The sequence below is a fragment of the Cylas formicarius genome, unplaced genomic scaffold (assembly GCF_029955315.1).
Source record: "Cylas formicarius isolate icCylForm1 unplaced genomic scaffold, icCylForm1.1 PGA_scaffold_1__22_contigs__length_36826433, whole genome shotgun sequence".
In the NCBI taxonomy this organism is placed as follows: Eukaryota; Metazoa; Arthropoda; class Insecta; order Coleoptera; family Brentidae; genus Cylas; species Cylas formicarius.
In genome coordinates, this window is record NW_026844264.1 from 33,167,809 (window position 1) to 33,188,624 (window position 20,816).

Genomic DNA, 20,816 nt, shown 5'->3' on the forward strand with positions numbered 1-20,816 from the left:
GGTTAAAAAGAAGCCGGAACGATATGATCGACCGAGATGTGTTGAAATAACTCCATATATTAACACAGTAACAAAAATAAATATCTATAAACTACAGAAGGACTCTAATGGTGATAGGCTACGGGAGCGGGATGTACAGGATGTCCGGATTTCTCGACGACCGCGTTGAAACCGTTGTAATCGTCGGCCGTGTAGTGGACTGTCCTGAGGGTGCCGTCAGGTTCGGCAACGCTGTAAGAGCCTTTGACAACGTCGCCGTCACGGACCTCGTGCTGGGTCTTGTGGTCTCCCGTGTGGGGATCCTGCACGCCGTAGTTGAACTCGTATTTGGGATGGGCGTAGTAGTCCTGGTGCTCTTGGACACCGTAGCCTTGGTGCTGGGGCAGCTGGAACACTCCGGCGTAGGACGCGGCAACGAGGACCGAGAAAATGGCGACCTAAAACGGCGAAACATAGAAAAGCATAAGAGTGAACCATTAATTGCATTTTATTAGGCCCTTTTCCATTAATTCCAAAAGTTATGAGAAAATATTAAATTATTTTAAAATACACAGGGCGGCTCAAAAAAGCGCGACGAATAAAACATACGTTCTTGTAAAAGGAACGGAACAGATAAAAATCGCACGGACTGAGGTCCTGTTCGTCTGTTAGCGTCTAAAATGACATGGAGGACACTCGTGTAAAAACCAGAGTTTAGTCTACCTTTACACTTTTGGAGAAACGACGTTTTTCTGGAAGCCAAAATAACCAAAAAAATTTTTTTTCAAAAATACTTCCGTTCAAATGTGGTCCCAGACTACTTTCCTGCCAAATTTGAGGTCGATAGCTCCAAATTTACGACACTTAATACATTTCTTATATACCACGAAATATCCGGAACACCCTGTACAATAGGTGGAAAAAGCTATTCCGGAAAAACCACAGACGAGAACTGAGAACGGACAGACAAAAAATCATTTCTGTACCTCCTACTATCATGATATAGAATTTTTATAAGAGCACAGATACGTTGCAAAAAATCGATTTAATCGATTTTGCAGAAGCAACTAGTTACAAATCTTTCAACGCTATGAAAATTTTGGATGGCACTGATAAATTGATAATTTAAAAAAAGGCATTGTTATTTTTGTATCGATAAAACCCTCAAACGGCGGAGCGAACATATAGATTCCGGCAACAAATGTCAAAAGTAGCTAAAGTGTTTTTTACGTTGTTTTCTATGGTAATAAATTTGAGAAAATGCGATAACGCATTCGCAAATTTCAATGTAAGAGACCACAAAGTAATTACAAAAAAAAAAAAAAAACGATTGCGGAAATTTCTTTAAAAAAGTTCATTAAAGTTTATGAGACATTTTATTATATAGTAAATATCCCAGTTCATTGTTGAATAAAATTTTATTCGAAAATATATAAGACACGTGTGACATATATATTTGAAATCAGCGCTACAAGGTAAGATGAAATTTTTTTTGCATAAAAATTGGTATGTAATATTAACGGGACAACTTTTGTATGCAATTTTTTTTTGTAAAACGTAAGTTAAACAAGTTAGGACGCATTAGACTCATTATACACAAATAAATAAATAAATAAATAAATGAACCTTCCCTCGTCACCCACCTTGGCGAACATTTTGCTTTCGTCTGTCTTCAAAACGATATTTTTCGACTGACGAGGACGTTTTTCTTCGACGCTTTTATACAGCAGACATTAACCTAGACACTGGGTGGAGGCACGCCGTACCAGAGTGACACGCGTTGTCGAAATCGAAAGTGCGGAACGGCAGAGGCGAGAATTTCGGTTCAAATTGTCGAAATATGTAGGTTACACTTAATAATTGTTAGTACGATTGTTTCACTGAGCGCGTAAAATAATTGCGTAAAGCCACGTCCGTCGCGGGAACAATTTAAAGAATTCTATGTTTTTGAAAAATTCCGGCTCGTAAATTCGAAAGAAAAATTACAGCTCGTTCCGCTTAAGAACTGTACAAAATTTTCGTTTAATTTTTTGTTGGTTGAAGATGAATTTTTTGAATATTTTTTTATCAAATCTGAGAAACAAGCAAAATGTTTCCGGGCTGGGCATTTTTGAATATTGTACGCCACTAGATCTGAAATAAAATTTGTGTTGTAAAAAAATGTAAAATCAGATTGTTATTAGTATTTTTGAAAACAGTTTTATACAGTGCGTCCCACTTAAGAACTGTCCCCCTTGTAAAGTCTTCGTTTACAGTTCAATTTTGATTTTTTTTTTGTTGGATAGACTCCTTAAAAGACGCCGAAACGTTTGATTTCAAATTGAAATTGACAGAATCGTATCCGCAACTACCTAAAATACCAGCGACGAAAGTTTACCACGTAATAAAGAAATGACGTAGACGCTCAGAAAAGTTTCGCGATAAACTCGGGAAAATGTCTTAGTCGGTAACATACCTACTTGAGTACCATTTCGATTTTTGAATGTGGGAAACATTTCTAATAAATTAAAAAAAAGGACAATATTTAGTAATGTGAGGCTGATGACCCACTGAAAAGACTGAAGGTCAACTTCGGGTATCCGGGCATACGTTTTAATGGATTTATCCCTTCAATTCAATAAAAAAAAAACTAAATTAAAAAAAAAAGTAAATAAAAAGGAGTAGATAAAAAAACAAAAATTCAATTGTTGCGGTTTAAAGTCCTTTTTCTCAAGTTTCACATTAGATGCGGGATTTTCATTAAAATAGTCAGACATTATTTGACCGATCGAAATGTTTATTCGCAACTGCACTGTGATTAACATTTCGACCTGTAGGTGGCACTTAATCCAATAACAAACTGGTCAATCTTCAAAACTGCCCAGCAACGGCAACATCGCGAGCACCGTAAAAAAAAGGTTGCCTGCAGAAAAGGGATCGGCGCTGCCGACACTTAAGAGAGACCGCGGGACACTGAGTCTCGACATTACAACCCGTGCTAGCAAACGTTAAGCTTCGTTATTCATTTTCATATGTTTTTTCCTTTGTTTGTTAGTTGTAAAAGTTTGTTAAGTTGTAAAAGTTAAAAAATAAATTTATCGAAAAATACAGTCGACTCAATCGAACAAGAATCAGCGCAGCAAATAACGTGGACCTACGTTAAAACCCACCACAAACAAATTCTCAAAATCGATCCATAAGCAAAGATTTTTTAGGATATACAGGGTTACTCCTTGTATCGTACCCACCCACAGATTTGCCAGTTTTCAAAAATTAAATATTTTTTTTTAAATATCTGTAATACCACTATAGATTTTTTAATAAAATTTGGCACACATGTATTGTTTACCAAAAAGCATTTTTTTAAAATACGCTTAAAACAAAAATTATTCTTACGGTCTCCAATCGTTTGTAAGGAAATTTAACTAATTTTTTTCGATCCGATGTACGGTTTTCGTTTAAAAAAATAAAAACCTTTTTCTACAGAGAATTATTCTCTTTTTTTTTAAATACTTCTAAAAATTGAAAGCACGAATACAAAGTGCATAAACTTAAATAAATAAAATGAATTTAAATAACAATCGTTTTTTATTTATCTTGATGTTAGGACGTTAATAAAACTTTAAAATTAAGTGGAAGGGTCTTCTAATATTTTTTTTCTGAAGAACACTAGTTGGTAACTAAAAACTAGATATTTTGTTTTAGATAGATATATTATTTTTCACCAAAAAAAGTTCTAAATTTAATTAGTGCAGTAGCGACCTAATCAACCCAAATATGATTTTTTTTCAGACATTCAATGGCACGCCACTCATTTCCTTAAAAAAATAATGACATTTGCAATTGTTTTCGTACAGATTTGATCTCTTTTTTTTTTAATTCGTCTCGCGGTGTTCACCAAAAAATAAAAACTAATTTCTATGCGTGCTGTCATATAAAAACGGAATTTCTTAGAAAAGAAATGATTGGAGATTATAGGAATAATTTTTGTTTTCAGAGAAGTCAATGTCTGCTAAAATTGACAGGCGAAATTCCGTACGCGCGCCGCTGACGTATTTTAAAAAAGTTGTGGTACATGTGTGCCAAGTTTCATTAAAATATCTAAAGTTATAATTGCAGATATAAAAAAAAAATTTTTTTGAAAATTTTATAGTTTTTTTTCTTCTACACTCTGTATAAAAAAATTGAAAGAAAGATATTACAAAGGCTTAAACACTCCGTGTTGACAACGGCAGTTTTTTTTTGTCAGGATTCAAAATGTTAAAAGCGGCTTTTGCTAATCCTGTTTGACTAAGAAATGGCCAAATATCTAATTTTGCGTTATTTATCTGCCAAGAACCAGTGGCACACCAAAAACGCCAAGAGACGACGTTGCCAGTGCTGAGCACTGCCGCGAGATTAATTTATCCAAAAAAAAATAAAAATTCATAAATTAGAAAATTTATTTTCATCAAGCGGAATTCACAAAATTACAAGCGAAACTTCGGATCACAAATACCCGCTAGTATGTGTGTGGCTTGGTAAACAACCCAAGTAGCACTAAATACTTATATAATTGCTTTATTGTTACTTACTTTACGTTTCTTTATTTTTCAAAAACCGCAAATACAAAAATTGTAGCTCTTGATGCGGCCTATGACACCGTTTGAACCAATTAGTCGTATTTTTTACGATTTTTGATTTGCGTCCCTGTATATTTTAGAAAAATTGTCGAGAATAAAAGTTTATAGAATCTTTTTGGTCACGTAAACGGTTTTTGAAAAAATGATATTTTTTGTAGACCCTTACATGCGCGATTTTTTATATTTTTAGAATACTTCCCGACCCCCCAGCAACCCCCTTTTTCAATAGGTTTTGTCAAGGGGCAAAGATGCATTTATGTGCCAAATATAAAGTCGATCGCTTCAAATTTCGGACACTTATCGTGTTTCATAGCAAGGTCCAAAAATAGTCGAAAATCGCGAAAAAAAGGTGGATACCAGCTTCGGATCAAGGCCATTTTTTACAAGCTTATGTGCCTCGTTGAGGGTTAAAAAGGAGGCAAGTTTCAATTTTGTAGCTCCAACGATTCGAAAGTTATTCAGGAAAATCCAAAAGACAAGAACGGAGAACGGACATACAAAAAAAAAATTTTTTTTCGACGTTGATCATTTCTGTAGCAACGGCGATCCTGTAGGACTTATATAAAATTCTTATACCAGCACAGATACTTTCGAAAATTCGGTTTCATCGATTTTCGAAAGTAACCAGTGGTTAATGCAAGATGGCGCTCCATATTGGCTGCACGAAGTTATTTAAATCAGTCATTTGATACGTCGGAGCGGACCCCAAGCTTGGCCGCCTCGCTCATTAGACCTTAATCCGATTGACTTCTTTTTTGAGGGCACTTAAAGTCTTTAGTGTACTTATAACAGATATCAATGATCTGCGACAAAAAATAATAAACTAAAAAAAAATAAAATCGAGAGCATTTGTTAAAATCTATAAGAAAATTATAAGAAACGAACATAGTAATTAGCGTCGTACACTACTTCTCGATTTTTATTAGTGATTTTTTATTTTCGTTAAATGTATTTATATTACTTAAGTTAAACATGTTATTGCATTGACTTATACTGTTCTTTTCACTTTTTTAATTTGTAGAATGCTGTTTTGAAAAATTTAATGCACGTCGCCTATACGCTAATAATGCTGGCCTGCATTTCCACTTGCATTTTCTTAACAGAAATGCATATCCCGATATCCACTATCACCTTTCCGTAAATTAGAAGTGCTGTTTATTAGGGCCGAGAATAAAATAAAATTTTTATTTGTGGCCAAACGATAACGAATCTTTCCTCCAAGTTTACAAACTCAATTTCCGAACACCTTGTATAACACCTATTGGGTACAACTGTTTTATAAACTTGCGCCTTTTCCATGTTTATAAGCGCCATATTAAAGGTCATATTTAAAGTTGTTATATAGTAAAATATATAAAAATGTTCAATGCGTTTGTGCTACTTGAGAAGGCGTTCCAAACACCCTGTACATATAAAAACCATTTCCTTACGATGTCTAAGTCAATACGAGCAACTTTCGGCCCGAAGTTTTATCCGTAGGCGTTGCCGTTTCACCGATATCGGCTACCGCGCGAAGCGGCGTTGCCGGCTCGTGCGCATTTTCCCGAAAGTTCGGGAATTCGATTTACCCGCTCAGGCGGTGGAAAACGAAACGTTGTGGGTCCTGCGAAGCCTGCCATAGCGGCGGCACCTGCAAAGCAAGAGTCTGCCGAAAGCCGTCCTGAAAGTTCTATTGAACACGGTGTATATGACTGGATTTATCGTCGAACTGACGTATCCAAGCCAGAGGAAGGTCGTGACGACATGCTGAGGCACGTCGCAATCTGGACACGCTGCGAATATGATGTTGAGGATGAAAAACGGGGACCAACAAAGGACGAACGTGAAAAACACGAGACCGAGAACTTTCGAGGCCTTTTGTTCTGCGGCTAGTGAGTTCGACGAGGAGGTCTTTCTCTTCACTTTGCCCGCCAGTAATCTGCAACGAGAAGACAAGCGGGTAACACAGGCCAATTTTTTATATAGACATTATTTCTACTAATACAAGAACAAAATTTGAATTAAAATCATCTACACCAAATAAGAAAGTCTCAAATGATGGTTAAGTCCTCGATTTCTGCGTTCTATTTCTTTTATATGCTGCAATCTAATACTTCCACCATTGGCAGATACAATGGATAGGTATTTTCTTACTGGAGTATATTCAGAGGTTTTTTGAAGCTGTGCCAGTCCACAAAAAACAATTTGATAAATCCAAATCACTTTGGATATAGTGAGGGCTCTGAGAGAGTGCCGCATGCTACTTTAAGGCTCTGTGACCTCTCTCTGAATAGGTATTTTCTTACCGTAGTATATCCAGAGATTCTTTAGGTATCGACAGTTGTGCTAGTCCACCAAAAGCTCAAGCGATTTGATAAGTCTGAGAGAGGGCAGCATGCTATACTTTAAAGCTTTTCTTACTGGAGTATATTCAGAGGTTCTTTAAGTAACAAAAGTTATGCCAGTGCACAAAAATGTCTAAAGATTTGATAAATTCAAATCAGTTTGGCTCTGGCGATTCGCATAGTTAAGGGTTTTGAGAGCAGACAGCATGGTACTTTAGAACCCTGTGATATCTCCAAAGCGCTTTGACCGTGTCGCACTGGGTGCAATATCATCTTATTTTTCGAGCAGGTCTTTAGCAATAATGAAAAGGATCAGTTCCTCTTTAAATTAGCTTCTAACTAAGAAGTTTAAACACGCTAAAAGCGTACAAAATTCTCAGGCGAAGTCCAAAACAAGTCACGAATTTGGCATATAAAATTTTTAAAGCCAAAATGAGAAACCAAAGAATTTGTCTGATTCTTGATCCTCATCGTTTCTTCGTTTTTATAACCGTTTGTTTTGTAAAAAAAAACAAAGCGGCGGTCTCACCTAAAGCTCGGTAAGCTGGCTGCGGCTTGGTTAAAATGCACCCTTAACGTGTTCAGACGCCAACTTCTGGTCTCTAGAGCGATACTTTCGGGGGTCTGAGTTCCCCGATTCGTGGTATAGCCTCTCGATATGTTGCCGTTGGCCGTTGAGTTCTGCAATTGGCGCGACGACGGCCTGAAATGGAATAATCGATAAATTATCCACATTTTATCTGGAAAATTGTTTTTTTACCCATGTTTCTCCCCTCGTAGGGGCTAAGAAACTTGCAATTATACAACGGACTAATTTTTTTCAATATAGATCTATTAATATCGATCCAAAATTTTGATGAGTCGTAATTTTTCTCAAAAATTTAATTTTTGATTTTTAAAAATACGGTTTATCGATATATTCCTAAATGTCCCACCACCCAGATGGCAAACGGTACCACCCGAATTAGACTTTTTGGTATAGTCCGATAGAGAATAGAGGAATATAAAATAAAAATTTCAATTTTTCAAAAAAATATCAATAAGCGAGATATAGAATTTTAAAAATTGACGTTCGATTTTTGAACCGTTCGTTCAGCCCAAAATGGTTATTTTCCAAAAGCGCCTAAGATTTAAAAGTCATTCCTTATAATGAACTAGGAAGATATCAATTATGTACGATTTTTAATATAAAAATTATAAAACAAAGTTGTTCTTGAACTACAATAATAGAAATATAGGATGAATGAATAAAAATTTTATTTGGTGTATTGTAAAATTTTGCGTAAGAAACGCTTACAGCTATCTGTAGATAAAATTCATTTCTAATACAGCAACATTGTATTAAATAAATATTTTGGGAATTGAATAAACTTTTCTTTTTTTTTTTGTAAAATAGATGATTTATATTAAAATTTCAGAATTTTTATATCAGTGTTGTTTATATCAAGTTGTTTTTTTTTCTATGAACTCTTCTAAAGATTCCACCTTTAACTCTTCTCTTATTGGTCTGTAAATTGTTTTGTAAACTTTCATTTTACCTTCCTTGCAAATTTCCTCTTACTCAAGTATTTGCCTTTTCGTATTCTCTTATAAGCTACTAACTTGTTCTATTAATGTATTCTGACCTCCAATTTATCTTTTTCGTCTGACGTTGCCATACCTTTGCCAATCATTTAGATTTTTCTCTAGATCCTTCGAGGTTCCTGCTATGACAATCGACAAATTACTAAGCATATTGTGGAGTTGCAATTTGTATAACCACATAATAACGTTGTATATCAGATTCGTAATTTCGATTCCTACCTGTCCGTACCGGAAACAGTCCTGAGGGGAGCGCCTTCAACGAAAGGGGACTTGCTGCAGAACCGACCCCCTAACCTTCGGAACTGGTCACTCTCGACGTGGTCTGCTGCGAAGCGAGCTCTATTCCGCAGCAGTTGGACGGTCAGCGCGAAGCTGATCAACATCACCAGCATTGGAATGTAAAAAGCCACCAGGCTGCCGAATATGAAGAATTTGCGATTGTTGATGACGCACTTGTTCGGTTCCGGCATTATGTTCCTCTGATCCACGATCCCTGGAAACCTCCAGATTGTAACAATTCGCCGGCAAAAACAAATTACTTTTAGATTGTCGTAAGGCATTAAACGAGATAGAAAGTCAGATTAAAGAGTAAGTTAATGTAAAGTAAAGCTAAGTTACAACGAATTACGCAAGGATTTTGCTAAGAAAAGTAGAGGAAACAGCTACCCAAGCGATATGGGAACGCGAAGAGATACGAACCTAGTTATGGAGAATAATTGATATCATATTACGAGGTGTGTTCAAAAAGTAAAGTGACTTTTGTAGCGTTAGAGGCGTGGTGTGAGCTCGGCGATTTTCTGGAACAAAGAATTTTTATAAAGTTTTGTCTAAAAAAATTGAATAATTGCTGCAAAACACTTGCACATTCATCGTTGTTAGTGTTTAACTTTTTAGCCAAAATCAAAACCAGAACTATGCCTCGGCCACCATATTCACCTAGTAGCCCCTGCGAATTTTTATCACTCCCAAAACACAAGAAACCTACGAAAGGAACGATTAAGGCGATAAAGATAAAACCTTACTTTTTGAACACACTTCATAGATCTTGGAAGATGGATGAATACTTGGAACTACAAGGCACTGTGGCCTAGTTTATTTACCTAGCACTGTGATCGAGCTGGACACTCCCATCGAAAGGAGCCAGGCCATCATGATTTTCATGACGATCGTTCTGGTGGTGGTAGCGTGACGGGTCTTGAGAGGATGCCGGATGCCCACATATCGGCCCAGACTGATGAAGCTCATGTGGATGATGGAGGCCGAACATGCCAGAGTGTCGCAGGTCGCGTAGACGTGACACCAGATCAGTCCCAAACGCCACTCACCTTCAAAACAAGGTTCGGTTTAGTGTTTTGGACCTTTGCTCCAATATTCAAAATTTACTTCCGAAAACTGAGCGAAAAGCATTCAACATAAAAGATTACTGTTCACTTTAAGTGGCGTAAATCGAATGTCCGTAAGTTAAATTTTTACACTCAACACTGGGGATGATTATTTCAATCCTCGCAAGATAAGTCAGCATGTATTTGACTTCCGACCCCCTAGTCACTTTTTTGGGTCTTTGAGTCTTAGGGTCCTAAGTTATGTGCTATGTGTTTGGTCTGGCAAAAGGCAATTTTCATCGGTTCTTAAAGGTCCTGAAACTACCTGCTTTTTTTTATTAATAATAATATTTCAATTTTTTGAAAAATATGCTAATTTACTTAGTTGCAAAAAAAAGATATGTGAAACACAATTTCAGTCAGATACCACAGGTAGTTCAAAACAACGAATCGATTTGGATCATTTTAAATCGAAAAGCATCGATTTTGTTAAAAGGCTCACCATATATATTATTATGTGTTTTGAAAGATCTTAAAAAGCATCATTATTTTGTTAAGCATATCATTTTTGACACTTTGCAATTTATTTTAACTTTTCCAATATATTTTTCTATTAGGTCAGAGTGTGCATTCTTATTAATAAAAAAGTTAAAAATAGGATGTTCCCGTTATAAACATGCATCCCGCTCTTTCAGGCTACCCTGTATTCTTTAAATCGTGCTCCCAACAACCTCCACAACTTTTGTTATCGACTCGCCCTGTACATTTTGGCCGTCTTGTCAAATTTCGCAGAGGCAATAAAAAATAAAACCCGAACAATATTCTCTTGGCGATTTTTTAATCAAACTCATTCGCCAAGTTTAAATGGCCGTTATTTATTATCCCCTTATATTTTCTCCGTTTCACGCCGATTTCTTCAATGAAAATTCCATTACTATGGAGCGACGGCGAAACAACTCATCTAAATTCACTTGTTCTCGGCCAATATGGACATTTCCATAAAAATTCCATTACATATGCGTCGCGGAAGGGGGCGGGGACTTTGGTCCCAGAGAATTCATTCTACACGTTATCCATGCAGTACGTGGTAATAGTAAGTGACGTCATCGCGTCTAGATTGAGAAAAGGTGATTTTTATATGGTTTTTTTCAAATATCTCGAACAGCGTATGCGATAGACGAAAACCGTAAATACAAAAATCGTAGTTCTCGATGTGGCCTAACACTGTTTAAACAAACCAATTGATCATATTTTTTACTAATTTTGATATACGGCTAATAATTTACTCTGGAACAAGACGATTTTCAGGGTCTTTTAGATTTTTGTTTATAATTGAATTAGGAGGGAGTGTGATGCAGTGGAAGAATACGAGCGAAGATGTGAAGCTTCAATCTGCATAGGAAGCTGAAAGAGGTGACCGGAATGAAGAAATATAGGGAGTCTACTGTATTGAGAAACTCCGACGGCAGTATTATTTCGACAGCTGATTCGCCGGACTGAATATATTAAAGACCTTGTCACTGACGATCAGCCTGAACCAATTCTTGGCCATGCTGAAAGTTCTACATGCCATTCAACAGACGAAAGGAGGAAGAGCAAATGGTAGTGACGAGATACCAATCGAGTTTCTTAAAATTATCGATTATCGTAAATCTCTTTAATATCGTATACTCAACCGGAGTTATTCCAAGACAGTGGCTTTCATTTACATTTATAATGTTACCTGAAAACAAAATGCTACAGAATGTTCTGATCATCGAACAATACCCTTATGGGTCACACTTTGAAAGTGTTTTTAAGAATTAAGAATATATAAGTTCAACTTCGAAATTTGCGATAGCAGGCTTTATAAAGCTGTTAGCACAACGATGTCTCGACATGAACCAAGATGTCTACGCCTGATTTGTTGATTTTGAAAAGGTGCTTGATAAAGTTCAACACCAAAAACTTATAGAAATATTACAGAACATGAACATTGATAGTCGGGACATCAAAATCATAGGGAATCAGGCAATTTTCAGTTAAGCTATGGACAGGAGGGTGTCACCATAAACAGGCAGATTTTAAACAACTGACGTTATGAGGACGACACCATTATAGTTACAGACAAGCTTCAGACAAGATCTGTAAACCCTGCTGCACCTTAAGAAAACTAAATATATGATTATTACAAAGAAATTAAATGTTAACCGAAATCTTACTAAAGAAAAAGTAAGAAAATAAAAATATTTAGGGATATGACTACATGAAACAATGCAGCAGTCTCATGAACTCAAAAGTCGCATAGATGTAGCCAGTTTTTTCAACATTACGTTGCGAATTAGAAGCATGGGCACTGAAAAAGGCAGACATGGACAACATCGGGGCTTCTGAAAGATGGTGGTATAGGCGAATGTTAAAACTCTCATGGACTGACAAGGTTTCCAATCTGGAACTGCTACAGAGAACCCAGAAACAGGAAATAGTTAACTCGCTAAAAAGAAGAAAACTGGAATATTTTGGCCACGTGATCATGCGATGCTAGAGAACATTATGGAAGGAAAAATCAGGCAGAAGGAGCCCAGGGAGAAGAATAACCACTTGACACAAAAACTTAAGGGAATGGTTTGGAATGACTTCAAACCAACTAAGCAGCTGTTAACGAGATTAGGATAGCCATGATAATATTCAACCTCCGTTAGGAGAAGGAACCAGAAGAAGAAGTTCCAGTATGGTAGGATACAATTTGGTTTTACCTGTATACACAGGCAATGCTAACGGCAACGTTGCCAGTTTTACCAAAAAGTTTTAACGTTAAGAATCTTGGAGGTTTTTGAAGATAGTAAACTTTAGGAGTGTATCGGTGACAGATCCCTAGAACAATAAATATCAGCGCGAAATCTGACGACACTGATGTTAGCTTTTTTGAACTCAATTATTATTATTAATGATTTCTTCCATTTGTCAATTTTCTAACCTAAAGGAGACAAACCAACGACAAACCTAACCTACAAAAGCGGAAAAGTTTTCGTTTATTTGCGCGAACAACCACCCCGCTTCCCTCTCCACGCCGACCGGTCCGAAGACCACCGTAAAATGTTCAATAACGCAAACAATTTCTTGGTCGGCCAGTCGGATCATAAAACGATCGTAATTCCGCATCGCAGGCGAATTTTCGGCCGTCGTTGACGCTTTTAATTGGGCGCAGCCGGCACCGTTTATTAGAGAATTTTACGATATGTTTACTCGCACCGAATAAAATATTTTCGCTAACGTTGCTGTTCACGAAAAGCCGGAAGCATCAGAAATTTATTTATGTCGCGACGTATGAGCCTTTTAAGCACTTTTATTTACGGGCGACACGTGGTCAAACGAACTAGAGTTTGGCCGGTGGTCAGAAGGGTCCCGAGTTCGATCGCAGTGCCGATCGCGCAATTTTTTCCCCGAAAAATAGTTGTACCAATTGTCTGATAGTGTGGAAAACAGCGTTGAATACAAACGTTTGGATAAGACTTGAAGAAACAATATCCGCAACAAGTGCTGTAAACAGTATTTGCCTCACTAGTTTATTTGTCACGAGCGGAACGCAGCGGGTACATTTTCGCAAAACATCACATGAACGTCAGATTTGACAAACGTGGTAGAGAATATGTTGGAGAACCAATGGTGCTGACAATAAGTGGAAGGGGTAATCCTGGTTTATGAATCTTTGAGAGTCCGTAGAGACGACGACTTTTAGAGTCATGAGGGGTGACAGGTTTTTTCACGGAGTTTGATGGAGAAGAAGACTCGACAAAAATCCACGCAGGAGGAATACAGAAGTTTTGTAAAAAGTATTACAGTAGCCTGCAGAAATTTCTTTGAAAAATACAACATCCTCGTTTCCCTTTTCATACTCACCGAAAAATCCGGGAATCGCGCCCAAAGGCATCACGATCAAACTGACTAGCAGGTCGGCGATGGCCAAGCTGAGCAAAAAATAGTTGGTGACGTTTTGGAGGCGCCTGTCGAGCAACACCGCCAGACACACTAGTACGTTGCCGAGGCAACCGGCTATTATAAACACTACCGCCAACAGGAAACTCCAGTTATGTTGGTGCTGATCTTCTTCGAAGGTGAGGTACAAGGGCTGCCGGCACGTGACGTTGCCTCCGCACTCAGACATCCTCAACGTGAAGTTAGCCAGGTTCTCCTTAACCGAGTGGAAGAGCACTTGCACCGAATAGTTTCGGACGCACTCGACGCATCCATAGAAGTTGTCTTTGAGGAGTTGACAGAAGAAGTCCGAGGGCGACGGCGCGGTCGCGTCGCAGGTGAGAAATCCTGCTGCGGTTTCGTCGCAGGAACCGCTGAACGGTCGCGTAGTGCACGAGAGTCGATCGCTGGACCGGTTCGGAAGTTTCGCCATGCTGACTCCATGGGAAGAATAACTAGAGGCACATATAATAGATTATAATTTAATATATTAAATATTAACAGGTTACAGATTTTAATTATTTAAAAGATTATGCAATACGTTAATTAGATTAACAGAATATTCGATTATAGATTAATGAATTACGGATTTAAGAGTACAGTTTTCTGCAGTGGCGAAAAACGTTTGGATGGGTTTTACTCGAAGTTCTAAGTGGTTGACCATAACAGGAATAATAGATTTTAAATTAATAGTTATAGATTATCGATTGAAAGATTGTTCTATTATAGATTATTAGATTGTACAGTAATTCATTATAAATTATTTTTAACGAGGAGAAGATTATTTTGGAAGAATAACAAACACCGAGCGAAAGGAAGAGTCTCATTCAAAATTCAATTTGGACTTGTGCTGGCAGGTGTCAGTTCTAAGTAATATTAATAATAATAATATATAATAATAATTAAATACTCCATATGCAATGTAAAGATTGCCTCGCTCTTAGACAGCCGTGTACTAAAGAAATTAACACGAAAAGCGTTCATTAACAAGATTTATTACTAGTGAAAATCAACCTCGCGTAAAGCTGGAAATCCAAGAAGCGGCTTAGCGATATCGCGACGTTTCGGCACCAAAGCGGGAACAATAAGACAAACAATGGGTTCAAGAGAGCGTAAAAGACGCGACTCATGTTGCCCTCGAGAGGGGACGTCTATTAAAACAGGTATCTCGATAGTCGTTCTTGTCCACGGATTTGGATAACTAGCTTTGATAAACAACGAAATGAACTATATCTGATATAATTTTGCCGCCTGCGAGCAAAGATTAGCATTGGACATATGAATTTATTTCTCATTTGAACGTACAAAATGTCAGAAGATCTTCAGTTTCTGTCCTGATAACACTTGCTTTGTGGCATCGAGAACCAACCAAAAACGTGTTTACAAATACCAAAATTATGCTTTGCACCTTTGATTGATTAATTACATGGTAGAATTTAAGTTTGGTTGAACATAATGCCATGTGTTTCTTTTAGCCTAGTTGATATTTTACGTCCCGTTGATCTGTTGATCACGTGTACGCTCTAGTTGCTTTTTTATTCTTACAGGAGCTTAGATGTTTCAATTTATGGTTGAGATAGTTTTACGGCTCTGATTCTGTATTAATAAGAATATCTAGCAAGGAGGGATTATTATTAGGAGAGATTCTTGACTTTGAGTCCATAACAACATAGTTATTTTATTAAATGGAAAGTTAAGAGGGTTTTCTTCTCAAAAGCTTCTAACTGAATTAAAGCGACGATTTTTGGGTCCCTTTTATAAACAGAACTTCCTATGAACATAAAGTTTTCAAAAATGAAATATGTTTTTTTTTAATATATGTAATACCACTGAAGATAATTTAATGAAATTCGGCACAAGTGTACACATATCTATTTTGGCAAACATTGACGGTAATTTCTTCTAAAATAATAATTATTCTTACAATCCCCATTCCTTCACATTCCTAAGGAAAGTTAATTCCCTGATTTGTGGCCTTCCAATGTACGGTTTTCGCTTAAAAAAAACCTCTCCGGTTTTTCTGGTTAAATAGAAAAATCACAAACTTTTTTCTATCCCGTTAATTTTTGTTTATTCACCGGAAATGACTGCGAGTCGCGTAAACTTAATATTCCGGCAATAAAACCAGGCGCAAATATTTACAAGTATACAACGAGCCGTTGTGTTTTTTAATTATGCCGAAAAATTAGTTTGTTTACCCGAACAGGGGTATTTGGGATAACTGTTAAAAGCAATTCCGAACTTGAAATTTGTACAATATTGTCAGGATTTACGTAAGTAAAATACAAAATTTGGGTTACTGATTGAGAAGCGCCAATCAGGATTGTTTCTTCAACATTTGACTCCGTTAAATCCACCCCAAGTAAAATCAAACTGCGGCGACAATTTACAAAACTTATTAAAAAAAGGGAAGAAGTCTATCTGTCGATATGTTGTCATCCATAGTCCTTGTTTACTATAATTATTTATAAATAAGTCAATATTCGGTACTTGGGAGGGTCGTAACATTCCTTAATCAGTTTTTGTGCCTCTTTTTCCAAAAATCTATAATGCTTTCATGACTTACAAAAAAAACGGACAAAGAATTAGGTGTACAAAAAAAAATTCTTTGTATTTCACAAGCATATTCAAAAATGAATACTATAATTAAAATACCAAATTTTGTTTTTTCTTTGACAAGTCAAATTTCAAAAATGTTCAAAAAGTTCAAAAGTGTTCAAAAGTGTTGAAAATTGAATTGTTTCGGAGACAAATGTTAATGATACCATGTCCAACTGTTTAGCAGCAATCTACTAGATTATTTTTTTTAATTAAATGCTTAAGATTTTTTTTTTATTTGGAAACTGTAAGTCTATCGAAATGATTTTTTTTCATTTCATTACGAACTTTTTTAAATTTTGATTATTTAATAAAACAAAATATGCTGAAGGTGTGTTTTTATAATACTTAAAATAAGAAACATCAAGTTTTCGAAACCCTGTGACATAGTGCTAAAACCGTGTATCAAGTTTTGTTAATTTTTTTACACGAAAAATCAAAAATTTTATGTTTTTCGGGTAGGAATTTTTTTGGAACGAGAAAAGTGTTCGCAATGTTGAGTTTCAAATTGGTTGGACAAAATTCAAAGAATCCAATGCCGGAAAGCTTATTGAAGGGGCCGGGGGATCACTTTTTGATTGCTTTTGACTTCAAAGTATTTGGAATAACCTCTACTTGTTTAATTTCAATTGCGGCAAATACTGATTAGTATTAGTGTCGCTGGCTTAAAAATAAAATAAAAAATACATAAACATGTGCATAAAAAAAAACAAATTTTGGTTATCAATTTAATATTTAAATGTATATAACAGCATATTAAAAGTAAAATTTTGGTTACTTATTCGGCACATTTTTTTGTTTTTTATGTTATTTTTTATGTTTTATTAACAAGCTTTCGTGTTTGGCTTGTCATTTTTCCCTAACCTATCTTATGGGCCTCATAAGGCTTAGTAATTTTTATTAAAAAATTATTTTCCAAGTGCAAATACTATTTCCCAATTTTTTTTCCGTCATTACGAACGTTTCTATCTAAATTTTGATTATTTAATGAAACAAATATAAAAAATATATTACATAATAATAAAAAATATGAAAAAAACATCAATTCTCCGAATCGGTTTGGAAACACCCCTTATATGGCCAAATTCCCAGCTAGTTTGACATCTGAGTATCTCTTTTTTTTGGATCGGCATAGGGAAAAAGTACACTCACCGTCATCAAATCAAAAATCCGCACTACGTGACCCAACCGATCGGAGGTGACATCGCGGATCACAGTTTTGCCCGATCCCCGCAATATCTCAACTCTGTAACACCAAACGGGAGACTAAACGGGCGTCTATTATGCCCGACCCACGACCATGGCCGCCCGTCGTCGGCGCCAACCATTAATGATACGTTTTCATTTAACGCGATATTTATTTATTTTTTTCGGAAGTGTTTCTAGCTGTAATTAATCACTATCGTCGGTACGTCCATCGTATCGTCAACTTTGAAGGCTCTCTTGTGATGATCGCCTCGATGGTCCCACCGCGACTTGGTGCTTCTGAAAATCTCCCGAACCCACTTCAAGCAGAAGGCGTAAGAAGTTTCTTAACTTCTTCGAATCTGAGGGAGGTTCTTGGAAGTCGTGCCACCCTCCATAGAGTTGTTTGTAACACGGCACTTAAGTACCGAAAAATAGTCAAAAGGCAAGTCGTAATGTAACCACAATAGGAGATTTAATTACCTCCAATAAATTAAAAGATATCGATTAGACAACGGATCCATATTTTACCTTGGAGCGTAGTTCAATACACACGACATTGTATCCAAAGGATTGGTTGATTCCACTAAGAAAAGTGTCAGACAAAAGCACTTTCAAATAAAGGAAAATGCACCATAATACACTCTGGGTCAGAAGACGTATGTGTCCCGAACTGCCTGCTGTTGTCTCCAAAGTAAGAAAGATTCCAACTTGGATTATCATGAGGATAGAAGTGTAGACCTTTTTGAGATTTGGTTACAAAACAATCTTTTGAATGTATGCTACGCAAGACGCCAGCCTCATCAAGTTCAAAAACTGAAATCAATCAATTTTTCTGAACAGACTGGCCATACTGTTTAATGCTCAATGTTTAAGCCCAAAAAGCATTGGTCAGAGCAGAAAACGCTGCTCCTACTTTAAGTCCCAGCATACTATAAAAACTCCCATAATGGCGGCTAAAAACCAACACGATGAAGATCGAGACAGACTTGTACTTTATTGCCCTGGATAGAAAGTTACAGTCGAACAACTTTACGTCTTTCCAATTCTTAGAAACATCGTCATGGTTTTCTTTGTCGTTTGTTTCATGTTCTTTTTACTGACGATCTGAAAGTGTTCTTAGAAATAACCACTCAAAGTGACTGTCTAGTAATCGAGGAAAACCTGGTATGGAACTTAATGTACTCAAGCAGTCGGTTCCGTGGACAATGCAATCAATAGGGTCCATCGATGCTATAAAAACAGCACGTCTATAATAGATAGATAGAATGGATACCGTATAGAAAGTATTCAGCAAAATACAGGGACTAAAAATTACAACGCATCATAAATTTTGAGTAAAAAAGACGCTGAGACGCTAACTTAAAGAAAAACTATAAAAAGCACCGTAAAATTCAGTTATTCTTGCAGAAAAGTCAAAGATCGCTCTAGTTTATAGAAAAGAACACTTTAATTTTTTTTTAAAAATCCTCGTTTTTTAATAACTAACCAAAACTATCCATAAACATATCGAAAATGTATCTATTCTTGAAATCAGAGAAAAAGACGTTTCATCATTTGCTACGCTTTTCTGTTGCAAGTCTAATTGAATGCGAAGTTTTTCTCGGTGACTTTCGTTCAGCCCTGTAGGCGCGATTAGAAAAAATAACCCCGTACGTGAAACTATGTGCACACAAAGTGCGAAAGGGCCGATTTTACTGTTACGATGCTCGTAAAACCGCCCGCTACGCGAGTTGTATTTTAGCCGACATTTTGTTTCGGTAAAAACCGACGCGGATATTACTTTTCACCCGAAACGTCTGACGGCTTTAACATCGTTTCGCTTTCAAAATCGGCCCGTTCAAACACCCGCGTCATTAATTGGGTGTTTGATCGGACACGAGTCATAATAGTGATAGTGTTTTCGATTAGCGTGAATGGATAATTAACGTGTTATTCCCCCGAGTTAAGGTTTTCGTTAAAATGCCTTACTTTGTAACTCGAGAATAAAGTTTCCGTCTGAATAAAATTTACGGTTGCCTCGTACGGGCTTTAAAGCACGCGGCAAAAGGATTTTTTTTTGACAGTTACTGAGCTCAGACACGCTAATATTGGGAAATTTTCGATCAACAACAACAAACAACAAATTTTTGAAAACCACTTTTTTTAAAATATCCTTCGAACGAGATGACCCATACCACACTCCTCCTTAAAAAAAATATGTAATTTTTGAAAAGTATTTATAAATAAATAAGAAATAAATATTAATTGTAATTACGAAAGTTAAATTATTAAATTATCTATAAATATTTATTATACACATTGCTTACGTAATTATATATAATTAAAAAACAAACATTTTTAAAGGGTTTTTAAGTAATATTTCTTAATTTAAAAATATGAGAGCAATGAGAAATTGCAGTTGCCGTTCCAGCTGCTTGTTTCCTTTACTTTGAAACCGAATAAATAATAATAAGTAATGAATTAGCATTAAATAAAAAATTTTTATATGTAAATAACTTATAATATTTTTTATATAAAACAAATCCATTGCTTATGCTTACAATGCATTACATTATTTACAAATTATATAATTAAAAAAAACTCTTTATAACTTTTTATAAGAAATATTTATTGATTTAAAAACATTTGAATAATGCTATCAAAAAATAGCAGATGTCCCTTTTGTTTTCTTTAGTTAGAAATCAAAAAAATAACAAAGTTTTTTTTTAAGTATTTATTAGTAAATAGGAAATAAATAATAATTGTTACTTCGATAGTTCAATTTTTTAATATTTAAAAATTTATTGTTTAAATTGCGTATCTAATTACATATAATATTAATGGTTGTGACGATTAACATTATTAAAGAACATTTGTAATTTTTGAAAAATAAAACATGTTTAAACGGTTTTTAAGAAATATTTATTGATTTAAAAATGTGAGAATAATGCGAAAAAAATAGCAGTTGCATTTCCCTCTTCCAGCTTCTTTTAATTTCTCCTGTTTTGTTTCTTTGATTAGAAATAGAATAAATAATAAATAGATGACAATTTTAGATATTGGAATCGGTAAATTAGTGTTATTAATCTTTTTTTATTATTTAAAAATTCAATCTATAAATGGCTTATGTTATTAAATATATTTTTAATGGTTATTATTAGAATTAATAAACTATTCAATTTTTAATTTTTAATTATACCTGCTTTGGTATCGGTAAATTACGATAATTAATATCTATGTACAAATAAATTTATATATTGTTTATGTAATTATATTTAATTTTAATA

General features: G+C 35.7%; 2 protein-coding genes across 2 annotated transcripts; both read right to left on the bottom strand.

Annotated features, from left to right (window-relative positions):
* Nucleotides 1-66: 66 nt before the first annotated feature.
* On the bottom strand, nt 67-1,682 carry LOC132696360 (cuticle protein 19-like). Its single transcript, XM_060661145.1, has 2 exons — nt 1,623-1,682; nt 67-437 (listed from the first exon to the last, which is right to left on the bottom strand). The coding sequence occupies exons 1-2, from the start codon at nt 1,632-1,634 to the stop codon at nt 105-107; spliced, it is 345 nt and encodes a 114-aa protein (XP_060517128.1). The 5' UTR covers nt 1,635-1,682; the 3' UTR covers nt 67-104.
* A 2,736-nt stretch (nt 1,683-4,418) lies between these two features.
* LOC132696460 (5-hydroxytryptamine receptor 2C) lies at nt 4,419-17,612 on the bottom strand. Its single transcript, XM_060661281.1, has 6 exons — nt 17,515-17,612; nt 13,690-14,219; nt 9,589-9,813; nt 8,708-8,981; nt 7,434-7,607; nt 4,419-6,498 (listed from the first exon to the last, which is right to left on the bottom strand). Exons 2-6 carry the CDS (start codon nt 14,195-14,197, stop codon nt 6,153-6,155), a joined length of 1,527 nt encoding a protein of 508 aa, XP_060517264.1. The 5' UTR covers nt 14,198-14,219; nt 17,515-17,612; the 3' UTR covers nt 4,419-6,152.
* Nucleotides 17,613-20,816: the final 3,204 nt, after the last annotated feature.